The sequence below is a fragment of the Perissodus microlepis genome, chromosome 5, assembly GCF_051167445.1.
Source record: "Perissodus microlepis isolate ML-2025 ecotype Zambia chromosome 5, ASM5116744v1, whole genome shotgun sequence".
Taxonomy (NCBI): domain Eukaryota; kingdom Metazoa; phylum Chordata; class Actinopteri; order Cichliformes; family Cichlidae; genus Perissodus; species Perissodus microlepis.
Window position 1 is genome coordinate 12,356,277 of NC_140465.1, and position 22,939 is coordinate 12,379,215.

Consider the following 22,939-nt stretch of genomic DNA (forward strand, 5'->3'; position numbering starts at 1 on the left):
TTTATTTTGAAAGCTTTGGGCCGGAAGTTGCATTTCTTTGGCGTGGCTGGAAAGAAACAGACGCGCATCAGCTAGTGGGGCGAACCTCTGCTATGGCTGAGGTAAGCGTTTTTGACTTATTTGATCTGAAAATACTGTGTTAGATGAATCTTTAATCGGATTTACACGTCTGGTGAGATTTGTTGCTTTGGGTAATGATTAAAGCTTAGATTGCCATACTTTCTAGCGACGGTATTGGTCGTCAGCGCAAGCTAATATTTTTTAAGCTAACATTAGCCCATAACCGAAGCGGGTGTTGGTGCGAAGTGTAGTTTTTGACAATTTTCAACATTATAAATATAGTTATTTTCATCATAGGGTCATAAAAAAAAGCCAGCTGTTACGATGACTGTTTGCTTTTAGGTTATGTAATGTAGTGTGTGTCTGGTTAACGTTGGATATTAGTACTGTTCGGGTAAACAGAGTTTAGGTGTTGTTAGCTTACAACAGATGCTTGCTTTTCCAACCATTCTGCTCATTAAATTAATATGCATAAGAGTAAATTCTTTGTGTAGACCCACAGCTTACAGGACCTCCAGCAACCAGCTGTGTCCTCCAAGGTGTTCATCCAAAGAGACTACAGCTCAGGCACCATATGCAAGTTCCAGACCAAGTTCCCCTCAGAGCTTGAGTCAAGGGTATGTACAGAGTTAACCTCCATGCCATGGTTGTTTCCTCACTGCTTTAAGTTTATGTTTTTAAAACTGCTCCTGTGGTTTCAGATCGATAAGCAGCAGTTTGAGGAGACCATTCAGACGCTAAACAACCTGTATGCAGAAGCAGAAAAACTCGGGGGGAAGTCCTACCTGGAGGGCTGTCTGGCTTGCCTAACTGCCTACACCATCTTCCTCTGCATGGAAACACATTATGAAAAGGTAAAACAAAAAAAGAGCTCAAAAAGAATTTTCATTGGTTCCCCCCCCCCCCCCTTTTTTTTTTTTTTTTTTAATTTTAGCCTCAAAATTGAACCAGTATGTGTAATTCATGACAGATGTACAAAAATGTTTTGGCTAATTGGCTTGGCTAAAAGAAAAAAAAATTGAGACCAACTGTCTTGGAGTAGTTTTATAATATAGGTTGTGTTTAAAATATACTAAGAGGTTTAAAAACTTCACAAGTACAGATGTAATTTTTCTTGTGCATGAAAATAAATTTAGCAACACAATTAAGAGGGCATTAATAGCTTGTCTCACGCGAATGGTTTTGCAAGGACAAGTTGTTGTGTCTCCAGCACTGGGTAGTCCGATAAAAGACCCTGACCCTAAACGCCTCTAACCCAAACCTAACCCTGATAACTGCCTCTTAGTTTATTTTAAACTTAACCTGAATTAAATGACTTCTCTAGGGCAACGTGCACACTTACAGAGTGACTGTAAAAAAAAAAAAAAAAAAAAAAAAGATGGAATGACTCTTACATCGCCCTCTTTCTGTGCTCAGGTGTTAAAGAAGATTGCCAGATACATTAAGGACCAGAATGAGAAGATCTATGCTCCCAGAGGCTTGCTGCTGACTGACCCCATAGAGAGAGGCCTCCGAGTGGTATCCTTAATTCAGCTGCATGCTTACTAGAGCTAAGTTATAACTGTTATAACAACAGTCATCATGCCCCACAAACCACCAACCCTTGGTCTATTTATACCTATATACTCAAACAGCGTATTTCTGTCACTTTGTGAGCACCTCAGTTACACATTAAGTCAAATATAAATGTTTATTGACTTTATTGATTTCATTTTATATCTCTACAGTAGTTAAGTATGCTTTTGTTCTATAGACAAAGGTGGATTATCTTCAGTTACTCTACCCTTTTTTAAGAATCATGCGAGAATTGTAAGCTGGAGTCATGTGGCAGTGAATCTGCTTAAATTGTGTTGTATATTGAATGAATTGAGAAATGTTGGAAAAATAAATATAAGTAAAAGTAAAATCAGTGTCTACAACCTGTAGATTTTAATAAAAGTACTGATATTTGTGGCAGTTGTTTAGAAACATTGCAAAAAGAAATCGGAGTATATTTTATGCATTTTTTTTTTGCCCCCCTCCTAAACACAGATTATTTTTGTTGATCACATAGCACTTTGTATTGGCCTTAACTTGTTCTCTTCAAGGTTGAAATTACCATCTTTGAAGACAGAAGTATTGGCTCTGGAAGATAAAAGAATCCATTCAGGTGCAGCTTTGATAAAGATTTGACTTCGCTCCACTGTGTTGTTCATTTCTATTGTTAAGGAAATCTTTATAATTCAACTGCATAATATAAAATAAGCCAAGACAACACTAGAAATGTGATTTACTTTCAGTTGTAACAGGGTTCTCTCTCTCTCTCTCTATTGCTGTACTCTGTAGGTTGAAGACTCCTTATCTGTCTGACATCACATAATCAGAGTCCCGCTTCACCTAAATGTTGTATAGAATTTTGATCTGATCCTCCTTTTTTCCTCGTTATTTATAAGTGCTCTACTTTCTGCCTAACCTTATGTTTATAAATGTCTTCATGTCTTTTTATACTCATCATGACCTTAGTTGATAAAGACCAGTCTCTATGAATTGTGCCATTGTGTTAAATGCCATTTTTGATTATGGTAGTTTTGTGTGATTTGACTTGTGTGTTTTATAAAAGACAAAGTAAAAAAAAAAACCCTCAAAAAACATTACTGCTGTAGAAACAGGTTGGGATGGAGTTGTTGGTATGGTTTTGGGTAGTTCTCCACACAGTGTGTTTAGCCACATTACGGTTGTTGGCATTGATGATGCAGATGTTCTATCCGTGTATGAATGTCACCTTTTTTCTTGTGCTGGAGCAGATCATGTCTTTTTCACATTTGCATATTGGGAGTTGTGAGCTGGAGTTGGGTGACTTCCAAGATGGAGCATGTTTACCTTTTTAATAAGATCACTTCAATAGTAACATGTCCTTCTCCTTCACTAAAATCTTCCTGAATCGTGCTCATCAGCCCTACATGTTTGTCAAACTTCCTGCAATGTTGCAAACAACATCCCCTTGTTCACAATCACCAAACAGTCCGTGATTGCTGTATATGGTGTTCGGACAACTGGTCTACTTTTCTTACAATTATTATGGTTTATCTAAATAAATAATTTCCTGAAAACTGTTGGGCTGCTGTTGATTAATTTCAGAGTACGCATTTATTACACATTTAGTTTTTTTCTTTTAAAAGAGAATGAGATGTGATATTTTGTGTTTGACACATTTCACTCACGATGAATATGAAAACCTTTATTTTGAAGTAGTCAGAGCGGAAGTCTTGCTGCGTTGGTCTGACCCAAGTCAACGTTTGTTTCCGGAAGCCAAAGGATACTAGCTACCCTGCGACTTTTATTTGTAGGCGCTTTCCCTTGTTCGAGCTCCCCATCGTGCTGAAACTACAACAAGTCAACACTGTACGCTTCAGCCTCAGCTGTAAGAGTATTCAATTTAATATTCACAGTTATTAACGTAGCTAGAAAGGCGGTTAACATTAGCACCACTCATGAATTAATGTTAAGCAAAGAAAGCTAGCTTTGGTTTAACTTTTAATTGAACATGTAAACACCGAAGATGCAGCTAGTTTTACGTGTTTGTTTGGCATTAGCAAACGCTTATCATTGCCTTGTTCAAGTTATGTTGCTAGCTAGCAGTGGTGATCACTGTCACTTTTCATTTTGATTTTTAATTAGGGCGAGCGAGGAAGTTCACTTCACCCTGTTGTCAGCAGGACCCGGCTTTCTTTCTTCGTCCACCCTGGCGTTCCCCTGTTTCGATGGAGTGTATCTCCCAAAACAAGAAAACAACTTCTTGCATCATGTCCTGGATGAGCTGGAAACATACCAACAGAAAAACAGCCACAACAGGTAAAGTTAAGAAAGATGGAGCAACCCGAGCAGTTTCATCACATGAAGTGAAGTGATCACTTCCTTCTCGGTTATAGTGATTTATTAGTGAACCTGTTTAGTAAACATACACAGGTTAACACTGTGTAAACAAATGGCACAGGTGTTGAAACCCCGGTTTCCTACATTCTAAAGAAAACGAATAGGATAGAAACAGACAGTCATGCCTGATTATCACTGTGCCTTTTGTTTCATTATGGAGATAATAAACACGGGGCACGGGAAATCAAAATATCCGATCAGAAATTAAAAAAAAACCCAACAATGTAGAAAACACTGGGTATCATATTCAGATTTTCTACCACGGAAGCCAGTGGTCTCGATTTGCTTGAACCTCAATTTTTTAATACATTTTTTAATTCTCTTTCTTTACTGAGCTACATTACTGTAACCATTTTCAGTCATGCACTTGAGCCCAGACACAAACACAAAGTGAGTTCAGAATGGTTCAGAATCACTTACCCTAGCACTGGCAGTCAGAATGTGATCACACGAAGATGGTTAGCAGCCTGCTGAGTTAACACAGAGTGCTAACATGTTAACTGTGCGTGCACATGAAAGGGGGGGGGGGCACCATCTGACCAATCACATTTACTGATAACTGTACTGGCCACAGAAGGGCTGATTTTCCAAATCAAGATTAAACTATTAAACATGTAGCGCTTTGGTTAGTGAGACTGGGAAAAAGTTACTGTATTAATTAGTTTGGCCTATTTGAAGCCAAGAAAATAAGTGAGCAAAAAATGCTGAATCTAAGTTAACAGACCTCAATATGAAAACTGTCATTAAAACATGGAAGAATCTGATGCATTAAAATCAAGTAGTTTAATAATTCAAGTTTAAAATTCAGTTTTTATTTTTTCAGCTGCAGCCTCAGTGTTGTCTGCCGATCTGAGAATAAAATGATAAATATAAAAACAAAATTAAAACGTAGCTTAGTCTATTTGGTTATTTGAAATAAGGTCAAGTACTAGTAGGTGCTCTGCTTTACAATCAGATATTGACGCTTATACAGAAATATAATTGTAGTTAGAAAACAATAATTAATTATAACAATAAAAGTCAAGGAATAAAGTTACATATGGGAATCTGTATTCAGTACCGTTGTTCATCAGGGAAACCCAAAGTCATTAGAAAAACTTTAGACCCTCTTAGTGTCTGTGGACAGAAATCCGAGGGATCTTCCTGGAATGGTGACACTATTTTCCAGAGAACTGATTCTTTCCAAAAGATGTCAGCGTCTGCATGTCCAAACTGTCAAGTAGTGTTTCAATTTAGGGTCATGGGGTGAACTGGAGCTTTATCCACCTCCCACTGGGCGAGGTGCACTGTTGATGTGTTGCCAGTCCAATACATGGGTCGTGCATAGAGACAGACAACTATTCAAACTTAAGGCCAATTTAGAACCATTCATTAACACAGCATGTATACCGTTAGGCTCTGGGTGAAAGCTTAAATACACCTATACAAACACAGAGAGAACATGCAGTGGGCATTTTTCCTGTCCTGTCGCCATGCCTCCTATCGCCCTCATATCCTGGTGTTTCCAAACAATCTGAGTCCATAGAATTTCCAAAACTCAATTTTAGTGCTCAGAATAGTATGGGAGCTCAGCATAAAATCAGTTTTAGCCGTTATTATGGGGTTGAACTTTGGTTCATAGAGGCAATATTAAAAAAAAAGGCACTGCAGCTATGAGAAAAATGTCTTGTCATCATGAAAGCATTATTCTAAGTCCCCAAACTATAATGAGCCTGTTAATGGGTCTAATAAAAACTGTTTAACCAAATATTGAATTGCAAAGTTCTTTCAGACTTTAATATTAACAGTTTACTTTGGAGTTTTCTGTGATTGTGTTTGAAATTTATGTTTTGTGTGTTTGTTTATAACACATCTTTAATGTGTACTGTGATCTTTAAGCCTAATCGCTCCAAGAACTATGTGAATAAAAAAGCTGCTGTGTTTACTTGATCAAATAATGTCTGCTGCCCTGTGTGTCCCTGTCCAGTGTGCTGCTGTTTCCTCCCTTACCCAGCAGACTGCGATACCTGATTCACAAAACCATAGAAGACCTGCCAGAGCTCACCACCTTCTCAGTAGGGGAGAGCTGGTGCCGTAGGGTGGTGGTCTGCCCTTGTGAGCTCAGGTTTGTTGGCCAAACTTTGGTCTTTATGTCTCATGCATTTTGAAAAAGATGTTTATTAACTTTAAGAAAAAATGTTTCTGTAGGAGTGAGGTAGAGGAAGACAGCGACTTGGAGAGCAACAGCAGCTTGTGTGAAGAGCCCCTAAGTATTAGGGAAGAGAGGGAACGCAATATCAAGCCTAAACCTTCAATCCCACCACGAAGCCGAGCACCTAAGAGGCCCGACAAGCCCCTCTACATGCCACGAGCCGCTCGAGAGAGGCTGTCATTACGAAACTCACAAGGCTCCACAGCTGGCTCTGAGTCATTGAGTTCAGCTTGTGTTGATAGAAGCTCTGTCAACAGTTTGTCTGACTCTTGTACTTGTCCTGAATCTACAGAAAACACAAAGCACTCACTATCTAAACAGGAATCATTCCCCAGTGTAGCAGACAGAGTCCCTAAACTGTCTGCAGACAGTTCAGCAATGTGTCCTCAGGAAGAAGAAAAGCTGGTGCTCAGGCTGGATGAAGATGAAGCTCCAGTCTTGGAACAGACTCAGTCCCAGTTTGCTGAACTGACTGTGGAGGAGGATGAGAAGGTGAAGGACGAGACTGCAAGTGTGTCACGCAGTCTCCAGACAGAAGACACAAGCACAGACAAAGATGGTGTAACTGCAGAGGTCAGTTCTCACAGACTTAATTTCATGGTGTGGATGTATGCATACAGTCTTTTAGTGTTGCTGTACTTGCTGCCTTTTGGATTAATCTGTGCATTTCAGAAACTTAAATATAATGGTAACATTACATATATGTGTTTCTTATTTTAGATCAAGGCACATCTAAAAGAAGGAGTCTCTGTTGCCATTGAGCACGTCCACAATGACTACTCTATGTATGAGAATGTTTCCATCGACTCAGACGACTTTCGCCACGTGATTGAGATCTATGACTTCCCGGTTATGTTCAAGACCGATGACCTTCTTGATGCTTTCTCAGAGTACAGGTGAGAGATGACACACCTGTTCACTGCTCTGTCCCTTTGTTTCCAGTCATATTTTATTTTACAATGTGGCCCACGTACCAGTGAAAGTTCTCTTTGTGATAGTGTAAAGGAGTTTAATGACACATTTAATCCCTCAGATATTTTAATATTAAAAAAAAAAAAGAAATATAATTTCAACAACACATCTCAGTTTTTCTGCATGATAAAGAAATGCTGCTTTGGGCAAAAACTGTAAGAAATAAATATGTATGAATGTTACAGAAAAAGTTCTGTTAGGTGTGCAGACGGCCTTTTAATTCAAATGAAATGAAATTAAAATGATCATTTTTGTTACAGAATGTCCTCTTTTAAAAAAAAACAAAACAAAAACCCTTTGAACCCGCTATAAAACCCATAAATTTCCACAGTTGATAGTGAAAAAAACTGGAAATTTCTGTTATTCAATGGTTTGTCTATTAGTTATTTACTTTGGTGTAGTATGAATGGTCATGCATGAGGTCTTTATCAGTGGGAAAAGCTATAAAACATGTGAAAACACAGTTTAAATGTCTAAAATTTACATCCTTCTTCCCATTTTCCAAAGCTGTCCAAGATTGCTAGGCCAGATTGGAGTCCTCGGCAGGCTGATCCTGGCCCCCAGACCTTATGTTTGACACCCTTTGTCTAGAGTGTTCTGCTAATTCATTGTACACAACAAATCTGTCAATGCTTTCAACTGTCACCTTTAATATGAAACATACATGAATTTATATATTCTAAAAATGTCACTAAAAACTGAACCTTAATATGGTACAATTACACAGGTATATATTACTTTAGCTATCTCAGTTTTCGTTGAAACAGTCTGATGTAAATCCAGAAAATATTTCACCCTCAACCGACTGATGTGGCCACAAAATTGCTTAAAGTGCTCTCTGTCTGCCTCAGTGATGGTGGAATGAAGATCAAGTGGGTGGACAACACACACGCTTTAGGGATTTTTTCCAGCGAGTCAGCAGGTGAGCGCTTTCACTGCACGATGAATGAGATGTTGGGTTTGAGGTTTAAGGCTTATGATGTGAATAAAAAAAGAAATGTGTCTTCTTACAGCACTCCATGCTCTCTCTATCTGCCACCCACTGCTAAAGGCGCGAGCACTGGCTGATGGGAGTAAAAAAGCTCAAGGCAAGGCCATCAGACGAGCAGGTGGGAGATCCATAGCAGTGATATATATATAATGTATAATATGGCGTTTTTTTTTTGTTTTTTTTTTTTTTTTAAACAATATGGTCATTTATGTGCCTCCTTCCAGAGTTCATCCAGCCAGTGAAGGAACGTCCAAGGACAGACTGTGCTGTTGCTAGGCGGATGGTAACCAGAGCCTTGGGCATTCAGGGGCGAGGCAGAGTGCAGCGATATTGAGGAGTGCCAACATCCACTACAGGTGAGCGCGCTAATAACAGCGACAGGTTAGGTTTTAGGTTCCCGCAGCTCACATGTTGGAAATATTTTTATGACACAGAAGCACTTGTTGCTTGTCAAGCATTTCATTTTATTGAAAACACAATGCTTTCCCACATTCATCCATGCATACAAAATAAAAACAGACAGCAACCAACAAGTATCCTTGTAACATGAAGCACACTTGAATTGCCACATTTAGAAAAACAAAATGTACAAAACCACGAAGAGGCATTTTCACATACATGTGTGGTTGTTACAGCACTTCCACAATGTAATCAAATTCCCTGATGGTAATAATTTAACACAACTCAGACACCGATAAAGAAAGGGAGAGGATGTGCAGAACAAGAAGATGAAAATGTGTGTGTGGTGTGAATAAATTAAAAATATTTTCAGGAATGTATGTGTCAAGTATGTGAAAGGCTCTTTGCAAGATGTTGGTACATTAAGTGCACGGAGGCTCTAATAGAAATTTTAAAATGAATCCTGTTTTCAGTTTGTTATAATGAATCCCTCTGAGAGCAGGAGTTACTTATCAGACATGCTGTATCCACAGATTGTAGCACATTGCTCTGCAGAGATAATCATAGTCATGTAATGTATTATTATTAAAACTGCTCACAGTTTTGAGTCAGTAATTCCTTTAACTATTTACTGTTGAGGCAAATGTCTCTCGGTTCAGCTGTGAGGCAACAGTACAGGCTGTAGCACCAGATTAAGCACAACACTACTTTTACCCGTTCAAACAGAGCTCAGTCTAAGAGTCGTGGTCTCTCATGTCGTGATTTTTCTTTGGTTTAAAATGTTCTCCCAAACACTGGAAACTTTTACGCAGGCGGCCCTCGTTGGCATGGGTTATTTAACGAGTTACCTGGCTACAATCCTCATGGCATCTCTCCTGGTAAATAAACATCAGATCAAATCTACACTGTACTAACACTTTTTGAACATCTGAATGCAGTTAATGGTTTAGTAAGCAAGCATTTCATTTTCCCATTGAGTCATTGTTTATTGTACCGGATGAGCCCGGAGCTCAACAACAATCCAGCACTGCTCCAAGGAAGCGCATCCGCCCAGGCCCCCCCCTCTAGTGGTTGTCAAATATTAGTCTGCACCCCCCATCCACCAATGCTGACCTGTCCTTCTCAGGTCTACCTGTGAGAAAGCTGGTTGGTAAGCAATCCAGGAAACGTTTCCTCCGTTTCTGAACTCAGTGTGCCACCTGTTAAGTCAGACAGGAAGAAGACAGTGAAGAGATTAGCAACAAAAGCCAAATGTTCTAGCTAAAGATCTCCTTATTAAACCCTTTATAAAGCTCCCGGGTAAACAGATTAATGTTAATTAAAGACAGTAACAATTGCTTTAAAATGGATAAAAGTGCACCATTTGTTCATGACTGGTGATGTAATGTGATGATAAAGTGATAGCACAGCTATAAAAAAATCCAGTTTGTGATTTTTTTTTTTTTTTTTATACACTAAATTAGTAAAACTTTTGTCTAAAGGCAGACTTTGTCCTTTTGTTTTCTACAAAAAGGTCCAGCAGAGGTCTGCCCTCCTTTCCTTTCTCTGAAAAGACTCAAAAGTGGCCATGTTTGAATCAGTGACCATGATGAGTGATGACTGCTCACCCTCACTGATCAGCACAGCAGGCACAGCTAAGAAGAGGCCTGAGAGTTTAATGCCCATGCCGCCATCATCATCATCCATCCTGAATGATCTTTGAGCAGGAGCTGCTGTGCTGTATTTGAAGCTGACCTCTGACCTTTGTACATTACTGCGGTGGTGCCTCTTGTTCACTGTTAGCCTGACTAATAATGCAATTATCATAGTGATTTCAGATGGGAGGCTTATTTTGATTTTATTGCATGCTGACTCAGAACCCGAAATTTCTTTCAAGGGTGTTTGATTTCCAGGCAGGGTTTTTTTTTTGTTTCAGATTAATTGGAAGGATCCATGGATGGATGGATGTGTTTTTTCCCCTGTTCTCGTCTTGCCCTGCTGATGCAGGTGATGAATTGGTTGTGTAATTCTACAGAAGTATTCATTCCTTTTTAACTTCATTTGAAGTATCTCAGGATTTGGTCAGAGAAGTACATTGTGTATAGATAAGAGTAATGCAGATCCGCTAACAAACAGATTTCATAAATAAGATAAAACACTATTTGTTTTTTTAATTCTAAGATTTTAAGTTTCCGTTTCTGTTTTAAAAAACACTTTTTTTAAAACTTGTATAATAATAGGTTGTTACCTGTGTAATTAACACACAAATACTTAAAGTATAAAGTTCTTCACATTACAGGAAGCTTTGGGAGGGAGCTTTGAAATGTTCAGTGTTACCTGTTCCTCTAATGTTATGTTGGCTTGTTTTAATGCCATTTTTGTCACTGATGTCTCATCAAACATCTCCTGTTTGTAAAATATCAAAATGTCATTGAGAAACTGTAAAAGTTTGTATTTAGTAAAGGTTCTACATAAAAAGGGGGCTTCCTCTGAAATCATCCTCTGTGCCTGTGAGTCAATTAAATCTAAATCTATTGAGTCGTTTCGGTGCTAAAGACGATTCTGCACAATTCTGTGAAAACAGGAAAACTACAAGTTTTAATGTTATATTTTATATGACATAAGAAAAGTTTTTATTATGTAGACCTGTCCTGCACGATCCCAAAGTTAAAACTACTGACTATGCTGCTGTGAACTGGGCACTTAAACATCACACAGATACAGTAGAACAGTTATTTTTATAAATGGTCAAATAAGGTTAGGAGAAGGGGAGTTAGCATTTAACGCTCAGGCTATTCAGGTGCAGTCTCTTTGTGGCTGAAAACCTCAGTATTAAACTGAGTTTGTTTAAATGTAGACCTTTCTAAAGTACAGTCCCAAGCACCACTAATTTTTTTTTACTGAAGAATATTTTGTCCTTAATGCAGAGGGTAAAAGATCCTTTTTACCTGTATGACAGTTATATGTCCACATCCGATGCCCATCGTATCGGGAGCGGCACTTCATTATGTTGTTAGTGTAATCTGATTCCGCGACCTCATAGTTTGGGTTAATTACAACCTGGAAGAAGGAAAAACAATGGTTGTTAAAGCATTTCTCTTGACACATTTCAAGTCTTTAATTAGTTTTTATGAGAACCAAATAACACAAGTGTAAAGACCAGCACTCGAATAAGATGATAATAGAATGACTGATAATGCACAAAAGAGACTGAAAGAGTTCATCCTTCATCTTAGATACTATAAATCTATGCTGGACTAAATTTGTTCTAATATAAAAGTTTGACTTAACCAACTCCTGCTCATTTGGTTTAGAACCGCAATCAGAGGCTCCTTGGGCTTACAGCCAGAAACGGGCAGATGCAGAGCTGTGGAAACTGTTCGTGCCTGTTTGATCTAACAGACTCTGCTGGCTGGAGATGAGACATCTTTCCAGCAGCAGATGTGCCGTGTGGACTACAACCAGACAACCACAGCAGACGTTTTACCTGCAAGATGTAGTCGCCGGGCTTCACGTCTGTGATGTCGATCCACTGGCAGTCAATGTCATGCCTGTAGGTATCCCAGCAGCCAACAGTGATGCCCTGTGCGCCGAAATTTGCACACTCGTACCTCTTTTGAATTCCTGGATTAGGAAAAGGTTACAAATTTTGTGATGAGGTCACACTTATACAGCCCGGTAAGCTATTATTATTGTATTTGAATGTATAATTTGCTAATATAAGGAGTGTCTGTATTTACCCTCATCACAATAGGTGTCTTCAAGACAGAAGCTGGCCTTGTGGCCCTCTGCCACTTTAGTGCCGTTCAGACTCATCAAGTCATAGTGGGTGAAAACTTCCATACTGTGGTAATGCCTTGATTATAAAAAAATAAATAAAATCATTTCACACTAATATAAATATTTGTAACCTTTACACTTTTATCTAGTGGCTTTCCTGTCAGATAAGTTTGGCTTCCTCTGAATTTTTACAGGAAAAAGCAAAAAGTTTTCCGTTTGCACATATCTGTTCCAGATGCGTCACCTGTGACAGTCGTGCCAGACCCACGACTGAGGTGATGCCCGAGGTCTGAAGTCTGACTGGCCATTGTTGTGGATCTGGGAGGAGAAGCGAAGAAGGCGGCGGTAGGAGCTAGGGTCAGCTTTGTCAGCACTGCCGGACAGACAACGCTCTTCATGGGCACACTGCAGAGCATACATGGGTCTGTCCTCCAGATATGTGGTCTGCTCCACAACCTGAGCGTTCAGGACCAAGTCAGGGGCCGCTGCGAGCAACAAGGAATTGTGCTGATTTAGAACATGAGGGTGCACAGAAACTTACACTGAAACTTTTATTACATTTATATTGAACAGCTACAAAACCACAAGTGTTTCATTCTTTTTAAGTGACCCAGTCACAACCCTCAGTCAGCATGTACTACACCAATGTCCTCAAACTATTTTTCCATTTCCACAATAAATACTTTAGAAACATAGCTCCTAACCCATGTAAGGTTCTAAATATATATGTTATGGTTTTCTGCACTTTCTTACTCATTGTACAAGAGACCCCAGCAGCAAAGCGTCCACCCCCTTTGGGACAGACAACATGTTTCCCGTGATGCAGGCACTGCTCCAGAGTCAGCTCAGTTCCTGAACACCTCACCCCGCTCATCACCACAGCATCAGCTGATGAGTCTCCTTGCCAGTACCATGTTTCCTGTTATAAGAGAAGCACAGGAAACACATTATACACTACATAGCATCAAGACTTTGATGCAAAGCTTGATACCCCTATGTTACTGTTAAAAAGTTCAAAAACAGAGCTTGGCTATAACAAAACTCACCAGCAACATATCTAACTACAGTCCTGGATGTTTGTTTAATCTATACAAAACTTACTGCTGCTAAGCTATGCATATACAGCTAGGCTCACTTCTTTCTGTTAGCTGCAATCAAACAGATACAGATCAGCCTCCTCAAAGTGTTGTGGAAACCGTGATCTGTATGGGAGATAGGTTTTCAACAGCAACATAATCTTATTTGTCCTCCTGTATTTAATTTTCAGACTTGCCATACCAGGTGTCCCACAAGCCAAATGTAGTCTAATCAAAGTATCTAGCATCCACACAGGGAGAGATGCTCTCTTGTCCTCTCACGCCTGACTCAGCCTTATTACAACATTTTGCAGACCACAGGGAAAACCTTCTGTTAGGAAAACTCATACTTTCCATCATCTACCCAGGAAGTGGAGGAGTCATGAGAAGTAAATTAAGCTGAGGGATATGGATGTGGGAGTATTTGCTGGTGGGCTGAGGAGAAGGACAGACATAAAGCTGTATAGCTGTAAGCTCAGTGTCATTCTTTCCATCTGGTGGTGGGGTTTGCCTGGAGAAGCAGTTAAAAGTCAGACAGGAAAGAGGCTCTAGAGGGCCAGAGGTCCTGCTCTGTGATAGCAAAGAGTTAGACATCTATTACTCTTAACACGATAACCCCATACGTAATGATAACTTACAGCGTTCGGTAATAAAGGGGACATGTTATTATAATGCCTGGACTGGACTAGATGACTTGGCATAGATAGGCACACTTTAGTCAGATAGCCCCCCTGCTGTTATAAATGCACCTCCCCATGATTCACACACATACTTTCCAGAAGATTTGAAACCACAAATGCAAAATGCCTTTAAACAGAAAAATAAAAAAACCTAAGAAAGGTCTTAACACATCTCTCACATCATATTGTAAAGGGAGTTTGGGGTCTTCTTTAAAAATCAAGAAGGAAACGTAAGCAGGACAAGAGTAACGCTAGGAAGTAATGCCAGGGGCTTTACTGGTGGAGCGTCCACTAAACTTCAAACAAAATAAATCAAGCTCCTTCTCACTGCTTCCCTGCCCTTCTGTGCTGACTGTGTGCTTTTGATGTTTGCAAGGAAGTGATGTCTTTCTTTTGCCCTTAGGGATCAATAAAGCTCAAGCTTATTAAAGTGAGAGTTAATGGTATTCACTGACTTTGAGCATGCTGAAAGTCTGTGCTGCAAAGATAAGCTCATTTTAAAAATGATTGGATGTAAGAGGGCTTAAAGGAAAACCTTACCTGAAAAGCATTGCTGGCAAAGCCCAAGCCCAGCTGTCTGCACACTACCATGGCCTCCATAGTCCCCCAGCTGTCACTGCACACCGTGCCCCACACCAAAGAGCCATTTCTCTCCCCCAGGACCTCCACACGGCCCTCATATGGGTTACGGCCGCCACTTAACCGAAGCTGAGGGAAGGGATATATACATTTAGGCATCTCCTGAACTGTTACACACACATGGTTTTTTGTTCTATATGGTAGACAGAGTTTACTCACTCTATTGTGGAAGCCCATGGCAGGAACATTACATTTGACTGCTGCATCTTCCTCATGGCTGCAGCCCAAAGAGTTAGGGTTGAAGTAGCACTCGGTCAGAGACTTTTCGAAACCGGAGCACTCCACCTCGTTCATGTGGACCGGTCCAATGCCTGCAGGTACACATTAGGCACATTAACAAAGAGTACTGCTGTCATAAAACTCACTGCTGAGGTATTCATATTGTGTACATTACAGAGGAGAAAAGCTAGTTTCAGATTACTGGACGGAAGACGTGATCAATTTGGGTTACACAATGGTTTTACAACCCTGTTTCCAAAAATGTTTGGATGAATTTACTGAAAATAGTAGATCATTGGATTTTGATCGTATTTTGAAAAATATAATTTTGTATTGAAATGGATTCCAGGAAAATATTTAGTTTTTGTTGTACCTGTCCCAACCTTTTAGTGACATGCTGTGCAATGTAAAACAAAACAGACAAAGAAACAAAACAACTCTTGGGAAATCACGACTAATGATGTTAATTAGCAACATGACTAAAATAAGTCCCCGGTCTGTGAAAGACCGCAGGACTTAGTATCATTAAAAAGCACTCTGGGGAGATGTCTGTTTGTATGGGGCAAGGCCAAAAACCAATATTAAATGTCTGTGTTCTTTGGACCGTTAACATTAAAAACAGACCCAGTTTTATAGTGGGAATTTGGAATTTCCGAAAGACAATGTGAGCAAATCCAGTGTTTAGATGGCACTTCAAATGCAAGTTTAAATTCTACCAGGCAAGGAAAGAAATTGAAAAAGATTCAGAATCGCATTTGCTTTGTCTGAGTCCAAGCTCATTTAAAATGGACTGAGATCAAGTGGAAAACTGTCCTGTGGGCAAACTAAAAACAACTGAAAAAGGAAAGGCCACCATCTGTAATGGTCTTGTGACACCTGCACTGCACTTACTGTGAAGGCTCTATTAATGCTAAACAACACTTAAAGATTATGGAGCAATGTTTGCTGACATTCACATCTTTTTCAGAGAAGTTCTTCAATATTTTAGCAAGAAAATGAAGATGTATTATGACATGTCCCTACAGAAAGAGTCCAGGTGCTAAATTTCAGTTTAGACATGTAACCTGATGGAAACGATAAAGGAGGCCTGAACTTGTTCAAACCTGTGATGCAACACAGCGATAAACATGCCTCTATTCTGTTGTTTTTTTTTTTTTTTACATTTTGCTGCTAATTTAAAATAATAATATTTTTTAATAAAGCAATAAAATTCTCCAGTGAAACAGTTGACATGTTTTCATTGCACTTCTTCAGTTTAAATCTATGGTTCAAATTGCATTCTGCTTTAAACGGCATCAGAACTAGAGCCGCAGGAAACACAAGCTTTTACTGCCAACTACTACAGACTAAAACAGCAGCTGTCTTACCTACCAGAGTGTTTTGTCTGTCCAAAGATATGTACTTATACTGCAAAGGAAACAAGCAGTCGCCTATGTCAAATGAAAATGAGACACGTAAGGCCTGTAAAAAATGCAAATTCTCTCTCCATGTGGTGCAGTTTCCACAATAACATGTGAGTGCTAACTTTATGCTGCTACTCTTCCCGTGAGATTGAGCAGGAATGTGATACAAGCTTGCAAAATAGTGACAGGGAGCCAATAGAGAGGTATAAATTTAGTGGAACAGCAGGAACACAGTGCCGTTGTAACCATGCAGCCAATATTAAGGTTTGACAAATGACTATAATCCGTGAAATCTATTTTATAATAACATGCATTTAAACAATTACAAAATAGGATACATTTAGAAATTATTAAACCCATCAATGCATAACACAAAACTGCTACACAAAGAGCGAAATCCTCTACCAGCTGAAAAAAGTAAATATGACATCCAGAAATTCTTCTTTTCATCCACTTCCCTCAATACAGTAGAACAAATCAGGAAATCTACCAACATGCTTGTTTAGTCCACTTTGTTGACTTCTGAAAACAAACACAACAAGGTATTTCAAGAGTGTGTTGTGCCATCTTTGGATCCAGTGGTCAGCTCATAAAAAAACAAAAGAAAAAAAACGATCCCTCACATAACCTCGTTTATTCTCCAACAAAGAATTCCTTTTCTGTAACCCATAAAAGCTGTTCTCTGTACTGGAACATTTTGTGCACGTTTCTGTTTTGCTATGAGAATCAGGCAGAGAAAAAGGCAACTGTTCCAGTGAACATGTGATTCTCATAAGGCTGTGGTATATTTCATTTCACAGAATCAGGTCTTGGGTCAATGTATAAACACGAATGTGCTGCTCTATACATTCCCTAATGCCTTGATGTGCTGACTTAAGGTCTAGACTGACTGAGGTGAGAAAAAAAAAACAGACTGATCAGATTTAAGGTGGAAGGTCTCCAGTCCTGAGTCCCACACCTTTCATTTTCACAGCTGGGAATGAGGTCTGGTCAGGCTGTATTTGGGCTCTTGCTGAGTAATACCATTTAAAAAGAAAAGAAAAGTATTCTATACCTACAACTATAGTTGTGTACCACTATATGCATCAATAATATGCTAGTGACAAATCTGCGAGTACCTTGTCCCATTCGGGCGCCAGTCAGGGCCTCTTTGGCGCTGCCGAACCCCAGCTCTCGACACACCACGGTGGCAGTGCGAATGTTCCAGTTGTCGTCGCACACTGTTCCCCACTCTCCATTCTTCAGGACTTCCACTCGCCCCTCACCTATCATGGCACCACCTCTTAGACGTACTAGGGGTTGCTATGGAAACAGTACAATAAAAAAGCTAAAATTAGTAGATATCTTACAGAGAATGACCTTAAGGATTCTAATTGTTATTACATTTTGGAAGAAAACTAAAACAGTTTAATGGATGATTGGATGAATTCATTTATTTATTTATTTTTAGCTTGAAAACACTAAGAGTGAGCCTGAAAAGTTTACAAAACTAGACCTTCTTAATGATCTCAGCATCCAGTGATGCAACACTATGGTTGGTTGGCTATTAATACCCAGTAAATGTTGTAATCCATTACTGGACTTCTATGTGAATACTGAACTATGTAGACAAAAATAATGCAGTGTAAACATGCAGCAGTATGCTCTATTTGTAAAGCAAACAGACTCTAAATTGAGCTTTCATGTCTCTCTTTTAAGATAAGTGAATAACTGTGGCTAATCTAGAAGAAATACAAACATTTGCATTTTGACAAATTTCAACTACAGACAGAGACATGTGACAACATAAACAAAACCTAAGTAAAGTTTATGATTTTTGTCCTGCAAGGAAGTCTTCCAGAAGCGATTAACCTTCAAAAACTATGAAGCTGATGTGATTAAAGGTTAGGCTTTCAAACCTAAGAACACTGTACCATCTGCAAAGCATGGCGGTGGTAGCCTCATCCTCTGGGAATGTATTAGACTACCTGCAACAACAGCTAGATGGCTAAAAAAGTGGGCGCTCCAACAGGACAATGAGCCCAAACACACATCAAAACTCGTTTTGGAATGGACAAAACAAGCTAACATTAATAGCCGTAAATTACCAAGACATTCATGTCCATAACGAGGTGTAGTTATGGTGTAGTTATTTAATTATGTATGGTAGTTATGTAGTGACCTGTATATAAGAAATACTCCATGTACTACTACTTAGTCTAAGAAAACCAACTAAACACTACCCTTTTTTATGCCACATGAAGTCCCACAGACAAATCTTTTCTCTTTGTAGAGTTTATAATAGACAGTGTCATGAACGTAGATCAGTATGAAGATGTTTTTCCTTTTACAATCCAACCAAGACCAATTTTTGTACCTTGTTAAAAAAGCAAGTAATGTAATATGCACCATACACACATCAAGAATGAATGTTGACTTTTGAAACTAAGACTTTGTATAGTGTGTTTAATCTGACTAACCTCCACCCTGTAGGCTTTTCTGAACCCGATGCTGACGCTAGGAGCAAAGACCCGTCCAGGCACACAGCTGACCACTACAGGCATGCCCTTTCCACAGGTGCTGTTGCCTTTCTTCTCTATCTCTCGGCCCAGTTTACAATCAGAAAGGTCAGCCTCGTTGCCTGTGCAGTTGATAGAGAAGCCCCAGTAGTTCTTCTTTCGACGGCTGGCCAGCAATCTGAGAAAGAATCATAAAGTAAAACAAACTATTACAACATATAATGTCAAATTTTGGGTAATTTTGCATGATTTACGAACCGTATTAGAAAACACATCATATTTATTCTCCTCTTTGGTTGAAGAATGACACATGCCAACATTTTTCCAACCACTGGTATTAGTTGATGCCAAAAGTAACAGATTTGTAACTTTCCAGGGAAAGGAACTTCATTATTGTTATGGTCCTGGGTCTTGGACTCAGCTTTTGAGGTTGCTCTGGACTCTTTGATTGTTGTATTCTTTTAGTGCATCTGACTTTGTTGTTTATAGTTCTTAATTTACAGTTTGTTGTTTGTTCTCCTCCATGTCCAGTCGTCACTGTCTCATCTCTGTGCCCTGTCCTCTTTTCCCCAGTATTTGTTTACCTCCAATTTCCAGTCATGTTCCCATGTTTTTCTCTCTGTGTTTCATCATTGTTCTTCCCAGTCCGTCATATCTCCTTAATATCCGTTCCAGTGTCAAGTACACGTGTCTTAGTCTGAGTCTGTGTGTGAGTGTTACTTGCTGTTTTGCTTTGATAATCTCTTGTCTCGTGTGTTTGATGTTTGGTTCAGCTTCTCCTGTCTCGTTAGTTTTGCTTTTGTTGAGCTGTGTTCCCATTTGTCTCCACTCCTGGAATCACCCTCCCGTGTATTTACTGTCTGCATCGCCCTCTGCTTGTTGTCGTGTTCTCCCTTATTGTGGGTGTTACTTTCGTCTGTTTGTTAGTTTAGCTTCTGTTCAGTTTGTAGTTAGTCTGCTTGTTTGTTCCACGTTCCGGTGTCGTTCTGCTTTTGTTTTTCAGTTCAAACCTCTGTTTGCCAAGTCCTTCATTACAGGTCCACTCCCTGCCTTTAGTAGACCCCAGACTATGGGATAATTATAGTCAATATTTATTCACTACTAGTGCTGTGTTATGTCATACTGCTGTTTATAATATTTTAAGTGTTTTGCTTGGGATTCCCACTGAACCATTAATCACTTACTGAAACAGATACCACAAAAGTCTACTATCAACTAAGTTATGTAAAATAAAGTTTCTAAAAATGCAGTTTTATACCATATTAGAATTGCAGGAAAAAAAAGAAGCTTAAAGTTGGATTGGGAGTACTATATAGTCACACATCACTTCTTTCATATTAAAAGACAAATAAAAGATTTCACCATTCTTTCTTACACATTACTAAAATCATAAGCAGATGTTTTGAGGAATGGACTTTTTTTTTTTTAGTGAGAGGAATTCAGCAGTCTTCTCCTTTTTGCTGTGAAGCACAATGGGAGTATTGTGAAAATACCTTAACATTCCTATGACCCCAAACTTGAATGGAGGTAATCAACTAGGGGTCACTGAAGAAGCCAACAAGAGTGGATCCTGAAGCAGCATACCATGTAGTGAAACCAGCAGGAGCTTTATTTACAACCTTTTAGTCCTTAAACCTTGTTTAGAAGTTTAAATTTAAATTCAAGTTGGTATGAACATGAGGGCAATACACAGTCTTTTAAAGTGATGCCAAATTTAGATTGAGAGAGTGAATCATGTGAAACCACAGCAGAATCACATGTTTTACAACCACATCAGCTTCATGCTCTCAAGTAATAAACAAAGTTAAACGCTGGTTTCCTGTTCCATATATTTCCTTTGGTTGAAATGCATTACTATCAAATTAAATGATCATGATTTTCTTTGAATGAACACCACCTTCTTTGCTTTGATCTTACCAGATCATTGATATCCTTACCCAGAAACATCAATGAGAAAATCCAGTTGCAGACCTGCTCGGCAGTACTTGTAAATATATTCTTGTGTCTTTCAGGTCTCGATTTCACTGATTTTACACCGCTGTCATTCTGGGAGGCTTTAGATGCCAGCACACAGACTGGGAGAGAGATTTGCTCTTGTGATTGCTTTCTCATGTGCAGCAGCTACGAAACATCTGTATTCCGTTGTGTCAGACTGCATGTTGCCTGTGACACTTGAAAAGCTTTGTGATAAAACCACTGAGGCGGAAAAGTAGAGCCAGAAGAGCCACTGTTTCATAATGTACTGCACTCATCCTGCATATGCCAAAGCTTCCTCTGGTGGTGTTTGGCTTCTTGTCAGGAATCTACAGGCCCGAGTGTGTTTACTCTGGTAGAAAATGGATGAAGGCGTGAGTGACGGCCACAGTAAACAAACCTGGTTATTATGTAACGTTTCATAACATCAGGCTAAACATTCTTAAGTAAACTAGGCAGTAATAAAGTTTTATGTTTCCTGCCAGAAAATATGATATAGTTTATAAATGGATTGTTTAGCCTATAAGAATGTCTGTTTTGATATTTTACACCAGTGTGAAATTGAAAGGATTCATATGTAGCGCTGCAATAACCTGGGCTGTATTTAGCCGGACTAAATGTTAAATGTTTAACTCACGTGAAGTTTTTTCATTACATCTAGTTGAAATTGTTTAAACGCTAATGCTGACCCCAGCAACATTACTCACTTGTAGGGTCTGGTATTGAAGCGTTTCTCCCCAGGGAAGCCCTGCATGCCACAGATGACCCTGCTATTCATCTGGTTCCAATCCTCATTGCAGATCTGCCTCCACTTGCCGCCGTCTTTTACCTCCAAAAATCCCTCAGTAATGGGAATCCTTTTTCTGTGAGAATATGTGGCCCTGATCCTCACCTCTTCCACTTGTACCGTCAAGCCCTGACAAACAGAACAGAGATAATGTTTCATGCTCTCCTGTATATAACACATGTAAAAACACAGAGTATTATACTTTTAGTCCAATGGAAAAAAATGACCTCTGACTACAGTATGACTTTTTATTCAATTGAATATTGCAAGTTTTCCAGAATTTCTAATAAATTTGTAACAGATGGCTGTGGTCTATTGTAAATGGATAGGGGTGGGCAATTACTTTTCCCAATAGGCCACAAAAAACAAACAAAAAACAAAACAAAACAAGAAAGAGTAGATGTAACAATTAGGCTCTAATTGTGGCCCCTTGGGAACATTAATTGCCCAGACTTGGATTCGCACATATTGGCAAGCTTAGCTTATATTTTCTATTTATTATATAAAGTTCCCATCAACTTGCATAATGATATTTTTGCATAAGCCTCTTCACCACCCCACCATCAAGAGTGAATTCTGTTTCACTGACACACAGACAATGAGGAGAAAAACTAGTGTCTCTGCAAATGCACCATAATGTTAAGGTCTAAGTTAAACTCAGACCAACAGATGGCTTTAACTCTGTCTGCTTATGGGTCTAGAAGTGGAGTCAAGTCCCCCCTTGACATGAGAAATGCATCAGGTATTAGCAGTTATTCAAAACATAACAAGGCTCTGAGATCACTGTCTGTCAACAGAATGACTTGTGTGAGGCACACACTTCAATTCATAGTTTTGTCAAAACTGGCAAACAGTGTTTGGATTTCCTCAGAAAAAGCGCTGAAAGGGAATAGTTCATACGTGATATGCTGCTGGGTCTTTTATCAATGTCACTATTCTCTGTCAGGAGCAAAGATGAAACAAGCAGAGCACAAAGGGATACATACAAGTCTTTTCCCTTTGGCCAAATCTGGAAGGAATGTAGGTCAAATGTATTTTTAAAAGAACTCACATCTCATATCTCATAAGATATGAACATACTTGTGTGCGATACAAAGCAAGTATGACTGCAGGAGTATCAGAAAATGGGAAGCAGTGAAACAAAAATTTTAAAATCCATGCAATCCATGACATTTTGTAAAATTCAATTTTAAGCAAGTTAAGGCTAAAGACAGAAGATAGGGCGAGCGAAGAGAGTGAGGTTGGCGAATGTGCAGAATAGCCCAAAGCTATCTACTGAGGGCTGTAAATGTCGGTCAGAGCGAAGGCCACCGGTGCTCACAATTAGCATCATGTGTGCCGATACAGCAAAGAATGGTACCCTTTGACGTAAGGGCTTT

At 39.2% G+C, this 22,939-nt stretch overlaps 3 protein-coding genes across 3 annotated transcripts in view; 2 read left to right on the forward strand and 1 right to left on the reverse strand.

The window, feature by feature from the left end:
- On the forward strand, positions 1 to 3,149 carry LOC146386694 (golgin subfamily A member 7-like). Its single transcript, XM_084927918.1, has 6 exons — positions 1 to 101; positions 555 to 677; positions 762 to 914; positions 1,477 to 1,578; positions 2,148 to 2,209; positions 2,386 to 3,149. The coding sequence occupies exons 1-5, from the start codon at positions 93 to 95 to the stop codon at positions 2,193 to 2,195; spliced, it is 435 nt and encodes a 144-aa protein (XP_084784044.1). The 5' UTR covers positions 1 to 92; the 3' UTR covers positions 2,196 to 2,209; positions 2,386 to 3,149.
- On the forward strand, positions 2,949 to 11,002 carry r3hcc1 (R3H domain and coiled-coil containing 1). Its single transcript, XM_084927279.1, has 9 exons — positions 2,949 to 3,001; positions 3,718 to 3,891; positions 5,939 to 6,076; positions 6,160 to 6,736; positions 6,884 to 7,059; positions 7,987 to 8,057; positions 8,149 to 8,244; positions 8,351 to 8,482; positions 10,039 to 11,002. The coding sequence occupies exons 1-8, from the start codon at positions 2,949 to 2,951 to the stop codon at positions 8,458 to 8,460; spliced, it is 1,395 nt and encodes a 464-aa protein (XP_084783405.1). The 3' UTR covers positions 8,461 to 8,482; positions 10,039 to 11,002.
- The window catches only part of loxl2a (lysyl oxidase-like 2a), a 25,691-nt gene continuing 11,233 nt past the window's right edge, over positions 8,482 to 22,939 (reverse strand). Inside the window, exons 4-14 of the mRNA XM_084927912.1 lie at positions 21,481 to 21,689; positions 18,761 to 18,977; positions 17,420 to 17,603; positions 14,839 to 14,990; positions 14,581 to 14,748; positions 13,038 to 13,203; positions 12,529 to 12,769; positions 12,245 to 12,360; positions 11,992 to 12,128; positions 11,453 to 11,564; positions 8,482 to 9,724 (exon numbers count right to left, since the gene is read on the reverse strand). Coding sequence (XP_084784038.1) covers positions 9,654 to 9,724; positions 11,453 to 11,564; positions 11,992 to 12,128; positions 12,245 to 12,360; positions 12,529 to 12,769; positions 13,038 to 13,203; positions 14,581 to 14,748; positions 14,839 to 14,990; positions 17,420 to 17,603; positions 18,761 to 18,977; positions 21,481 to 21,689 — 1,773 coding nt within the window. The 3' untranslated portion in view covers positions 8,482 to 9,653. The remainder of the gene's footprint in view (positions 9,725 to 11,452; positions 11,565 to 11,991; positions 12,129 to 12,244; positions 12,361 to 12,528; positions 12,770 to 13,037; positions 13,204 to 14,580; positions 14,749 to 14,838; positions 14,991 to 17,419; positions 17,604 to 18,760; positions 18,978 to 21,480; positions 21,690 to 22,939) is intronic.